At 43.2% G+C, this 13,139-nt stretch overlaps 1 protein-coding gene across 1 annotated transcript in view; it reads left to right on the top strand.

Moving 5' to 3' along the window:
• The window catches only part of LOC146347136 (cadherin-19-like), a 67,594-nt gene that overhangs the window by 16,690 nt on the left and 37,765 nt on the right, over nucleotides 1–13,139 (top strand). The window contains exons 4-5 of the mRNA XM_084848106.1: nucleotides 1,306–1,464; nucleotides 9,323–9,507. Of these exons, the coding sequence (XP_084704232.1) occupies nucleotides 1,306–1,464; nucleotides 9,323–9,507 (344 nt within the window). The remainder of the gene's footprint in view (nucleotides 1–1,305; nucleotides 1,465–9,322; nucleotides 9,508–13,139) is intronic.

Here is a 13,139-nt window from a genome sequence, read left to right as displayed (position 1 = left end):
AACTGTAAAACTGTTTTTCATTCATTATAACTCCCCAACCCTTGCACCTACTCTTCCAAAATTTTACAGGTAACTTACTTAGAGGCACATCCACAATGTGTGCATGCAAATTGCCTACAAAACTATAGGGGGGAATAAATCCCATTTTAGCCCCCCCCCTACAAAAAAAAGCAACTTTAAACACATCTAGCACAAAACACCCCATGAACCTATCATTGTGATTCCCCCCCCCAAGGGGCACCTGTATGATGTATGTCATTTTCATATGAACCCCTACTCCACAAAAATATCCCACAAGGAGTTAAATAAACACTTTTCTGAAAACAGCTGAACTGTAAAGGCTGCTATTGCACAAAAATCTATGCTCCTATCTGTTAGGAATTTCGCAGGCTTCACCCCCCAAAAGGGGCAACTATGCCTGCAAATTAATCAAATTCTGCCAAGTTTTTGCCAGTTACCTTGTGTAAAAAAAAAAAATGAATTAAATTAAAAGCTACATGTACATAAACCCCCACCCTCCTTGACCTATCTGCTTGAAATTTGGCAGGCAGCAAAGTTATAACCATACGTTGGTTGCCAGTGATAATCAGTCGGAAGGCACTATGATTTGAATTTCCCAAAGTGAGATTCTGATTTGAACAGAATGAGGTGATCTCTAATGTGGCCCAAATTAAATCGGACTGCTTTCCAAATTACCAAACTGAATGGTTTGTGCTGTGCACACCCTGAGTATCTGGCATGCCAGTGCTCGCAGTGCTGATCTACTATCCAGCTGTGTAGTCACAGCCCAAGAGAGCAGCAGCCATCATGCCTACCATCTTTTCTGTTAGATGTAGCCCATACCCATGCAAAAGTGTTCCATCTAGACACATCTAGAGTGGGACAACAATGTCACTATTAGTCCCCTAAATAGGTCACTAAATATTATGCTGACAGCACAAAATTATTTAGGTGAAAACAAAACAGAGCAAAGAGCTCTGAAAGGTTCTCTCCAAAATGGACATTATTAAAATGGTAAATGTTGTTCAAAATAAGCAAGTGTCAAGTGAATACATTGGGGCAAAAAATCCTAACTTCACATATACTTTAGTCATAACTATATATTATCTCCAGTGTCAGAGGCTTTATTCCTCTCTGCGCCAATTGCTGGCAGCATGAGTGGGACAATGCTATTGAATTCACGCCCTTCTTGTGGGCTTCCGACAGGCATCTAGTTGGCTACTGTGGGAACAGAATGCTGGACTAGAGAGGCCTTTGATCTGATCAAGCAGGGCTCTTCTTATGTTCATATTATATCTATTTTAGGAGTGGTAAGAACATTTTACCCAGGGGACCGAGAAACACAAGATCAGTATTTTGTTGTCATCGAAGCCAGAGTTGGCCAAACAGGTGGACATTCAGCATCAACAACTGTAACTATCAATCTCTCTGATGTGAATGACAATCCTCCCCGATTTCAGCACAGTGAGTAGAACGTCTCATGGCTTTCAGATTCAAAATTATTGTGGGCAAAGTCACACTTCATCCAATTCAATAGATCTCAAGAAGAAATCTGTTATGTGCTTTATAAGTTATATAAGAAAAACAGCAATTGATTAACATAATTCTACATTACATATATTTCCTTCATCAAGGGTGCAATCATATGTATGTTTCAACTAGGGATGGGTGGATTACCTTTGTTCCTTTGGGAATCTGCCCAGGAGGGGAGGCGATCTGTTCCTCCCCCCAGAATCCTCTGAAGCTGGCTCCTCTCTGCAGCGATTCTGCGGAGCTGCATGCTGGCTCTGTATCACTGAGAAATGAATACAGCTGCGAATGGTGTAGTGGACCATTGCAGTAAATGGTTGCAATTAGGTTAAACTAAGGGCTTTATGGCCGTAAGTGTCATCCACTATGCCATTTGTGGCTGTATTCATTCCTCAGCGATATGGCAATGGCGGCAACCATTGCCGTATCACCAGCGATACAGAGCCGGCATGCAGCTCTGAATCGCTGCAGAGAGGAGCTGGCTCTGGAGGATTCCAGGGGGAGGGGGAGGTAAGTCATACATTTTGCCATGGACTCCAGAGGCCGGATTCTTTTGAATCCAGCCTCATTTGGGTCCACAGCGGAATTCTCCACCATCCCTAGTTTCAACAGAAAAAAGTCCTACAATTTCAATCCTACAAGTCCAGCATGCCCCAGCCAGCCATGTCTAAACATGCATAGGATTGCACTGTAAGGATGCAATCTCATGCATGTTTAGACAGAAAAAAGTCCTACAACTCCCAGCATTCCCCAGCCAGCTGGGGAATGCTGGGTAAACATGCATAGGATTGTGCCCTAAATGTTGTTTGCATTTGTATCCCATTCAAGGAAACCTTACCTTCATAGTATGTTAATTCTCACTGGAGAGGAAACAAATCCACAATATATTATGTTTATATTACGTATTGGAGGGAGCAATCCTATATGGATTGACGGTCACCTCCAACCCCGAGAGTGACTGGCTATCCAGTGCAGGGCAGGAGGAGTGGTGAGGAGCGGATCTCCTCCTCACTCCCCCTGCCTTGCTTTCGTGGCTAGACAGCTGATTTCAGCTGTCTAGCCACAGGACCTCAGATTGTGGGAAGTGGCAGCCGGATGACACATAGGAATTGTCATATCAGTATTTCCAACATCCCTGCCCTGGCCCGCCCCCAGGAACAGCCCATTTTCCCCACTCCACCCTGCTCTTATGAGCGCAGATTGTGGGGCTGATCCGCACTGCCTACGAGGAGGCATAGGAGGGGGTGGGGGTCGATTCTCCGGGAACTGACCAATCCTATGGCCATCTAGCCACCTACTAGTGGCCATAGAATTATGTCCTAAACCAGTTTGTCTGAGCCTGTTATGATCCTGCCAAAGAACCTTGACATATCATTCTGGCAATGAATCCTTAACACAGAAAAGTAAACCCTACTGCAATACTACAATCCCCAAGGTTCTTTTCAGAAAGATCATGGCAGATATAGCCACTGGAAACTGGTAGAATGTAGATGTGCTCTTAGTAATTTAGAAGGGTAGAATAACACAATGTAAACACAACTACATTGGGAGCAACCCCTAAAGTTAAGTAGCAAATTAAAAAACAATGAACAGGTAACAGGTAAGAGACTTAGTATTCTTATAGTTTCCTTATAGTTTCATGTCTACCACAAATCACTTTAGGGTGCAATCCTATGCATGTTTAGACAGAATAAAAGTTCTACAACTTCCAGCATTCTCCAGCCATGTCTAAACGTGATAGGACCATGCCCTTAAGCAGGTAATTCATTTGAACAACCCATGTATCCATAGATAGCAAGTTACTAGGGGCTGCACCAGCTAGTCACTGGTGAAAATGTCTGGAGTGTAAAGGGAGAATTTCTTCACTGTACCTTAGTATATAGGCAGCAGTTGTTTTTCTTCTGTACTCTTGCTTTAGTGCCCTCCCCTAATTCTGAGATTTAAAGGGAGGAAAAAAAGAAAACTTACTTGGAGAATCTAATACATTTTTTCTCTCTCTCTTGGGGATAGCAGCCTAATTTTTCTTTATTACTGTTGATATACTGGCAATGATAAAATTAGGTTTCACTAAGGACAAAAATCCTCCGAGAACCAACTAATTAAGTGATAAATATAAACTAAGTAACTTGGGGAGCAATGCATCTCACTGCAATCTAGCAGGCTTTAGCTCTGGCTGGAAAAGTAAGGCACACCTTGGCTGCTTAAGAACAGAGAGAATGTATAATTCATGGCAGTGGTTTTCAAGCTCTGTTCCAGAGGGGTTCCCAGAAAGCTTATCAGAAATTCCTCAGTAAGGAGAGCAGTCATGGCACATATGTTTCTCGGAAAGACAGAAAGCCCACAATTATCTATCTTGCCCTGCAATGCACATCTGCAGGGGTAGTGTTGAATATAATTTAGGGGGCACACTTTCAGTTCATGCAGTGTAATGGTGAAGTCCAACAGTTCTGATCTGTACATCCTAGGACATTTCCAGAATCTTCTGCAGAGGTTCCTCACAGTGCACAGACTGATGTGGAAACAAGGATGGGAGAATCAGCAAAGCCACAAGCTTGTTGAGGTTCTCCACGTTTAACCTCCAAATAAGGTCCACCTTGTTCCCATTCACAAATGTGAGCTTTTGTTGTTGTTGTTCAAACAGGAAAAATGTGCATTTGGGTAAGCATTTTTTTTAAAGTGTGCACCAGATGCATACTCCGCCCCCCCCCCCCCCCGCTTCCGACTGAAGTGTGAAAATGTGTATTTTTTAAAAAGTGCACATTTTTCTAACAAATGCATTTTCGGAACAAGATCGCAAACTCGGGAAATATGTGACTTTGCCCAAAAGATATGCTCACATTCAGGTTAAGGGATGCGAATGGGGCAAGTTCTGATGCTTAACAAACTGAAACAAAATTCCCATACATCCCCATGTGGAAACTTCCCTGAAGGCAGAAAGTTTAAAAATTGCTGCTTTGTGAGAAAGTTTTTCTCTCTCTGCCTGTCCATCCATGTAGGAGCAGCTTTTATTTTTCCAGGTACTAGATTGCTACTGTGTGGTGAAAGCAGGAAGAAAAAATGGTTTAGAAATGTACAACTTAATACAGATTAAACATGCACATGAAACCATCGGGAGAGGTGGCTAGGGGATCTGGAGTGCATCCGCTGCCATCAGTGTGCAGATGATGCACCACTCAAGATAGACAAGCTCCTGGTCAGGAAAGGGACAGACTCTGGAGTAGTGATTTACCTTTGAAAATCAGGGTTGTAGCCTGGGGGGTTGTGGTCTGGGGGATACTGGTCAGGGGGTATTCCTGGATCCAGTTTTGCATCCGGATGACCAAATGGTGGATATGGCCAGGAGTAAGGATGTCCTTCACTGGGAAATCCATTTCTTTTTTGGCTTGATGGAGTTCTGCAGCATGTACAACTCGCTTTGCATCTGCGAGCCAAGCTGTGGGCTGTTCCCCAAGCTCCGGAAACTCTTTGCACATGGGGGAGGGGAGGGGAGGTTCTACAGTTTGCAGAAATTACAGCTGGATTTGCTCAAATGGCTCAGAAGTTTGCGCAATTTGCAGAACCTCCTCTCCACAAAGCACAACATTGAAATCCATGAACTGGCCCGACTTGCTGCAGATCTAATCAGGCACCACAGCAGAACTGAAACAAAGTCCAGGGGGCTGAGCCTAGGAATACTTGTCAAACTCCATCCCCCAAATGGAGTTCTCCAACATCCCTAGCCAAGGGTGCCAGTAATCAGTTGAGCCCGGTTCCTAAGAAGGCCTGATATGCCTATGGTGACATAACTTAATTACATCCAGGTAGGATGTAGCATGTTCCACATGGGACTACCTTTGAAGAAACATTAGTTGGTTCAGGACGTGGCAGTGACAATGCTAATGGATGCTCACCAATTGAAGCATATTACACTGGCCTTGAAACACCTGTGCTGATTACCAATAGGGATGTGGGAGGAGTCCATTTGAGGGTTGGAGCTTGGTGAGTTTTCACCACTTCAGTGCCCTGGACTCCAGCTTGATCATCCGTGAGTTGGCCCAACTCAGTGTGTAACAAATCAGGCCAACTCACGGATTTTTCAGGGGGTGCGCAAATCACAATTTGTACAAATCATGGCAATTTGTGCAAATTGCGCTATTTACAACCACGATTTTGTGCAAATCAGCTCCCAATTTTGTGCAAAATAATCTGGTAATGCCTCTGGGTTTCGGTGATGGTTGCACAGCTTGGCTCGCAAGCTGAGTCAGGTCTGTCGTGGGGATCCGTCAGGCCCCCCAAAGGCTAGATTTCCCCACGATGGACAATCCTACCTGTAGCTGACCATGGCTAGTTGGGATGCAAGAGAGGGCCTCCTCTGTGGCAGCACCTAGTTTGTGGAATATCTTCCCCAAGGAATTGTGTTTGGTCTCCTCTCTCACTGTCTGTCAGACAGTGCATGGTTAAAACTTTGTTTTTTCCACTCCGAATGAATTATTTGACCTGCCAGGTTGAAGATTCTTTTTCTTTTTAACATGGAATTCTATTTTGAAATACAGTTAAAAATAGAGGCAACAGAAAGGAAGAATACCACATACCAATACAACAAAATAGTAGATAACTAAGGGAAAAAGAAAGCTCGCTGATCACAGTCCTTAGTATATAATGGGTAAGCTTTATTAAAATAAATCTTTCTCTAAGAAGAATCTCACTAACCCTTGAGAGTTTAGCTGTAGAAAGGTTGAATATTTTTATATGATGAGCCCTTATTTTGGTTGCTTTTATCTGCTCCACCTGTCCTCATTTTATTTGGGTTTTTTAAATTTATTTTATTTGGGGTTGTTATTGGCTTTTGTTTTTATAATAGGTGGATTTTGTGATTGTATTGGATCATTTGTTGTTAGCTGCCCTGAACTAGGCAGATACATTGAAGGGGCAGGATATGAATATCCTTTTTTTTTTTTTTTTTAAGGAAAAAAAAAGAGCAAGTGTGCAATAGCAGGAAGATGGGGGTGGGGTGCCACTTAGCACACCCTGCCTGAGGGCTGCCCAAAATCAGGTGGTAGCACTGGAAGAACAATATGGTAATATGACAGAAAGAGTGGCTTGATAAGGTTTTAGAAACAAAAATGGTGAAACTAATAGCATATAATGTCCAAACAAGTGATGGCAGGAGCTCAGACAACTTATACAAGGAATGCCCCCCACCCGCCAATATTTTTGGATTGGATCCAGATTTAAGCTGGATCAACCGCACTGATAGACATGGACTCCTCCACCCTCTGTGTCCCATGGCAGCCCCTGAAATGCTACCCAGAGAGTCAGGAGACTCCATTGAAAGGGGTGAGCTGTGGCATGTATGGGGGATCCCTAGAAATCAGGTGGAGGGACCTTCTATGAGTGGAGCCTTTCCTCTCATGGAAAGTTCCTTGCTCTTGCAGTAGGCAGTTCCAAGCCAATATGTATAAACTGGGGTATGTAGTAAATACATGTAGTAAACTCCAGGAATTTACCGACATAGACTTGATGTGACTAATGATACCAGGATGCACCAGATTGTTTTGCATTACTTAATATTTGTACCTGAATATGTATATATGCCAATGATTGAATATAAAGCTTCAAAATAAAAACCATTAGCTAGTAAAGCACAGGGCTTGCTTTTTCTCCTGGACTCCATCTCGTAGAGTTAAGCCTGGGTATGAATATAGTATGTATAAGCATGCACACTGTATTTGTATGCTAACATTTATTCCTATGTATCCTACTGGCAACTGGCTAAGCAGATATTGCATGGGAGTGCACTGCAGGCCATTGCTATGCCTTTAATAAGACAGCCACACTGATCCTACTGCCCAATGTCAATGGGGCAGTGTGGTCAATGTGTATCCATGCTTCTTTCACTCTAAGGGCTGGAGGCAAAACTTCCCTCTGCTGTATCCCATGGGTGGGCAACCCAATTATCTAGGGATGGCGGAGAATTTCTCCCCGAAACTTCGGGGGGCCAAGTGCCAACGCGTTCGGCCCCCCGAACAAGTTTCGGGGAGAAATCCTCCACACCCCCCTGCCCCCCGCACCCCCCCCGGGACGGGACTTACCTTCACCGAATGTCCCTCCTGGTGGCTGGTCCGGCCGGCGGTTCGGCAGGTGTTCGAGCAAGGCGGGAGCAGCAGCCGATCTTTCGACTGGCTGCCGCCGCCACCATTGCAATGAAAGAAAAATAAAAAAAAACGCCCCCTGATAGGCTACGTGACGATTAACATAGCCTATCACGGCTAGATTTGCAAAGTCAGCCGTGATAGGCTACGTGAATTGTCACGTAGCCTATCACGGGTGACTTAAAAAAAAAAAAAGTGTACGGATACACTCCCATAGGGAGCCGCCATTCCCGTTCCTTATTTGGTCGCTGTAGTCTACATAAATGTTTACGTAGACTACGGCGAAAATAAGGGCAACGCTATTTTTGCCGTAGTCTACGTAAACATTTACGTAGACTACAGCGACTAAATAAGGAACGTGAATGGCAGCTCCCTATGGGGGCCACCATTCGCGTACGCGCTTTTTTTTTTTTTTTAAAGTCACCCGTGATAGGCTACGTGACGATTCACGTAGCCTATCACGGCTGACTTTGCAGATCTAGCCGTGATAGGCTATGTGAATCATCACGTAGCCTATCAGGGGGCGTTTTTTTGTTTTGTTTTTTTTACTTTCGCGTTCGCGGCCGGGCGAGGCGAGGCGCCTCTTCCCCGGCCTGAATTTCGGCCGGGCGAGGCAGGAAGCCTCCCCCCTGGCCTGAATTTCGGCCGGGCGAGGCGGGAAGCCTCCCCCCCGGCCTGAACTTCGCGGGGGGAGCAGCGAAGCGCCTCTCCCCCACCGCGAACGGCCTTCGACGACAGGTAAGTGACTTTCGTCCACCCCTACAATTATCCAAGAAAGGCTGGAACCTGCTCAGTAAATGGTGAACCACCACTACCTGCTTATTCAAAAACAAACAGGAGGTGATCCAGAAGCACTCCTAGATATGGAAGCTTTTCAGATGGGGATATTTCTACCCCACATATCAGTCAAAATAAACCTTGAAAACCAGCATCTCTTCCTCCTTGTCTGGATTTAGTTTTATACTGTTTAGCCTTTCCAGTCTCCAGAAAATTAGTTAATGAAATATAGTGGTGTATCATATTGCAGTGCATCATACATATTTCTTGTCTCCCTTAAAAATGTTCTTGAAGTCTCAGTCTTTTATTTGAATGCTTCCATCGTGATTTGTTGTTGTATTTTGAATTTTCCTCTCTTTACCTTTTGAAATTGGTATCCATCAGGTATTTGAACTTGAAGAGAGATACGTTCCAAATGTACATGTGAACGTTCATTTTGATATCTCACTTTTAAATGGAGTAATTGTATGACAAACAAGCAAACAAACTTACAAACAGATGGAATGTTGATTGAATTGGCTGATTAAATTAAAGATCTCTGTTTGCAGAGAGGGAGGGAGGGAGGGAGAGCCTTTAAGAAAACAACAACAACAACAACAAGAGAGTGTATACTCAATAGGTACTTTTAAAACTCACAGGCAGCCAAGCATTACCAACAAAGATGAGCTTGCAACATGAATTGAGAAATATTTCAAAACTTGTATGTAATTCATAGAATAGAATAGTAGGGTTGGAAGGGGCCTATAAGACCATCAAGTCCAACCCCCAACTCTTATATAACTCAGCAATTTTCAGAATATATAGAGGTTTATATTTAGTCTCTATCACATTAATGTTCAAGACTTCATTGGCAGCTTGTATTGATACTTGGCTGTTCCTTTAAGAGCGCTATGAGATGTGGGTATCTGAGACAGCCGCTGTGGGCACCATCCTAGGCAAAATCAAGGCAGACGACAGTGACATAGGAGAGAATGCAGCCATGGATTATATAATTGAAGGAGATACCCCTCCCATCGTGCACATCATTACTAACAATGAGACTCAAGAAGGAATTGTCATATTAAACAAGGTGAGATGTCAACTGTTAACAAAGAAACATCACAGAAATCACTGAAACAGACAAGATCAAGTATATTTGCTTGTTATAGCACTGGCTTTTCGTCGTGATAAAGTATCTGTTCTAGGATTTACTTTTTTAGCCATGGTTTTATTTTCACAGCCAAAAATATTTTAATATATCCAGGACCTGTTTCAGATGGGTCCTACGAGCTTTGCTCCACAGCAATTAGGCTTGTTGCTTCCACCCATTCTTAGGATTTGAATACCACAGCTACTTTATATGTAAAAGCACAGCAGGTTTATTTAAAAGGCTTTAAGGTGAAAGTAAATAGGTTCCATGGTACGCTGGGACAAAGTTTATAACAGGAAGAGAAAAAAAGACATACAAGTTTAAAAGAACAACTCACACATTACATATTACAACAGATTAACAGTGGACCCCACACTTGCCCTTACATTTTATTATACTTCTGCCCCAAATGCCAAGATTTGTTATATTGCTCATTTCAATCACTGGATGGTCCATATAATTGTTATGTCCCCACCTGTCCTCCACTGTCATACCTCTTCTCTCATGTCACTTGTTAATCTGGCTGTGTCTCCCAGAAACCATTGTGAATTATACCAGATACCTCAACTTCCTCATCATCTGTTATATTCTTGTACTTTTGCCCTAACTAGGGATGCCCGAATTTTATTGGATCCATTCCACATAAGTTATGCAGATTGGAAGTTGTCTGTTCTGTCACTGGTTCACTGGTGGAATTGGATTTTTGTTTTCCCTCTGAAAAGTACATAACCCCCCCCCCACTGTGAAGTATGTCATTTTCATGCCAACGTACACACATTCCATAACATTTAGCATATTTTTATTTGCCACCATTCTTAGTATGTTGAACTGCACACCACAGTCATGTAATAATGGCTCCCCTCTGGCTTGATTTCAGTCAGTGTACAATAAGCAAAGTGCACAATAGAAAGAGTGCTACGCCAGAAGCTAAAGAAAGATAGAGAATGTAGCAGTATACATTTTTTTAAGGCACATATATTTACATATTTTTAAGGTACACGCAGCAAATACATTATCACAGGTTTTCTGAATAGTATAATACACTTCATTACTTCCCCCCACCAACAAATTACTTTGCATAACTTTCGGGGGGGGGGGCATAAATCTGTGGAATCTGCCTGATTTGCAGATGATGGTCCAACACAGAAATGGCAGACTGGATTTACAGAAACCTGAACTCATTTTAATCCATTTCAGATTTCCCTGACATCCCTATTCCTAATGCATCTCTTGCCTTTGTAGCCTGTCCAGACCATCCTGCATTTATACCAGTCTAAGCTCCACGATTGCTATGTTGCTTTATTTGCAGACCTTTATCCCCTCTGACCTATGCCCATGTCAACTCCATGCCACTACTTCACAGTCGTGAAGTACATGCATGTGTGGCATAGGCACGTGCACAGGTGGTACATACCTTTAAATTCCTACACTGATAGTGTACTCCTGTTCTATTTGTGGGTATCCCACAGGGAGCTGGTTGGCCACTGCACTGCATGAACAGAATGCTGGACTAGATGGACCTTTGGTCTGATCTTACATCCTTGTGTTCTTAAAAGACAGTTTAAACAGTTCTTGTGTTCTTAAAACACAGTTTTGAACATTCTCCTGCAATTCTGTTTCCCCTAAGCATAATCAGAACGATGGGCCTGTTGCATGCCGAAAGAAGCAGATTATTCTTAATAGTTGGGGTTTCCAGGGGCAGGGAGAAAGTTTCCTCGCTCCTAAATGCACCCCTTTTTTTCTTGCATGGAAGTGAATAGTTGCTATTCATATTCTTATTGAGGAAAAGTTAAGTTCTGCACTTGAGAACACTGTTGTAGAATGTGCTTTCCAACCTCAGTTCTGGTCAGGGTCCTGCAGGGAGATGGAAACAGAAACATGCTGTGTTCATCCCCAACACAAGGGCCCTTGCAATACTCAGGACCATTCCCTACAGACATACAAATACACACCACCATTATTTTGCTAGAAATACAATATTATAAAGTTTATAATATTATGTTACTAGTAAAATGTCTAAAATGTCTACTATAGTATGACGTCTACTATATGTCTACTATATGTACGATGTCTACTATATGTACGATGTCTACTATAGTACGATGTAATGGGTCATTTCATGGAAAGAGCCAGTGTGGTGTAGTGGCAAGAGTGTTGGACTGGGAGCTGGGAGATCCAGGTTCTAGTCCCCACTCGGCCATGGAAGCTCACTGGGTGACTTTGGGCCAGTCACAGACTCTCAGCCCAACCCACCTCACAGGGTTGTTGTTGTGAGGATAAAATGGAGAGGAGGAGGATAATGTACGCCGCCTTGGGTGCCTTGCAAGAGGAAAAAAGGCGGGGTATAAATGCAATAATAAATAAATAAAATAAAGAGAGTGCCAGTTGCAACTTAGAATTTGCTTTAAATGCTCCACGACTCAGAGAATAGGAATGGAGTAATACTTGGCACACTGTGTTGCCTATATTTTACTGTTTCTATAGTTGGTTACACTGAGATGCTTTTAAATGCTGACTGATAAAAAAAAATTCCACTGTAATGCTGTGGATAGCTGAGTTTGGATGTAGAGAGAGGCCCTTCTCAGTAGTGATAAATGAACTCCACTCAGCTCAATTTGAAATAAGCCTTGAGGGGCTTTTGTACAGCTCTAAGAGCACTACACCAGCCTAAATCTTGCAATTATAAATGGGGCTTTCTGCTTCCGTTTTAAACGCAGGATCACGACGACTCCCCTTTTCACATGCTTCCTTTCCCCCTATCCCCTTCCCCCTCCTTCTCCCCATATTTGAGTCTTCCATTATGTTTCATCGACCTCATTCCTCTTCTTGCCTCTTTTTCTCTTTTCATGGAGGAAACTGAAGCAGAACACAACGGGGTAATTTGATAGCTCATTATCTGCAATCTATTTAAAAGCAGAGCAAAGGGCATTTAGTGCAGGAGACGCCCTGGAGGGTCATGGCATCATGGAAAGAGCCCACAAATGTCTGTGAAGGACCAATCTCAGTCGCAGGATAACAGCTCTGTGTGAAGAAGCCTAAGAAGTGATTAGTGTCCAGGGTTTGGATGAAAAACAGATGAAACTTTGAGGGCCGTTTAAAAATTCACCAGTTGGAAATAGGCAGAATCTAGTTTTATGTTCTGAGCTGGCAAACTTGTTCTCAGGGAAATGACACTGCATTGATAATAGGACTGAGCATCACAAGCTGCATAAATGTGTATTTTGAACCAAGTAACTATAAGTGTTAGTGATATCACTACTCCTCAGGGCCCAACTAGACCCAATGGTAGTCACATGATTAGCCCTGGCATGCATTTTTAAAGAAAAAATGCATACCCAGCATGGGGGGAGCAAGCCACATTGGAAGTGTGGTGTGGGGGAGCTTGGGGTTTAACCCTTTCCTCTGCCACCGTCCTGATTGGAATTGGGCCCCAACATAAGGTTTCCTCCCATTGTGAATGGTGGTGGGGGTGTGGGACTGTGATGGTGAGAAAGGGTTACCTCCCCACTCCATGCTCCTGATCTAGCTCTTTGGTTGTTTGGTTGGTTGTTTTTTAATCATGCATGCCAGAG

The sequence above is a fragment of the Heloderma suspectum genome, chromosome 4, assembly GCF_057233095.1.
Source record: "Heloderma suspectum isolate Gila_16-S chromosome 4, 16-S_ref, whole genome shotgun sequence".
NCBI classification, from domain to species: Eukaryota; Metazoa; Chordata; class Lepidosauria; order Squamata; family Helodermatidae; genus Heloderma; species Heloderma suspectum.
The sequence above is the reverse complement of the archived record's forward strand: the minus strand, read 5'-3'. Positions and strand labels throughout refer to the sequence as shown.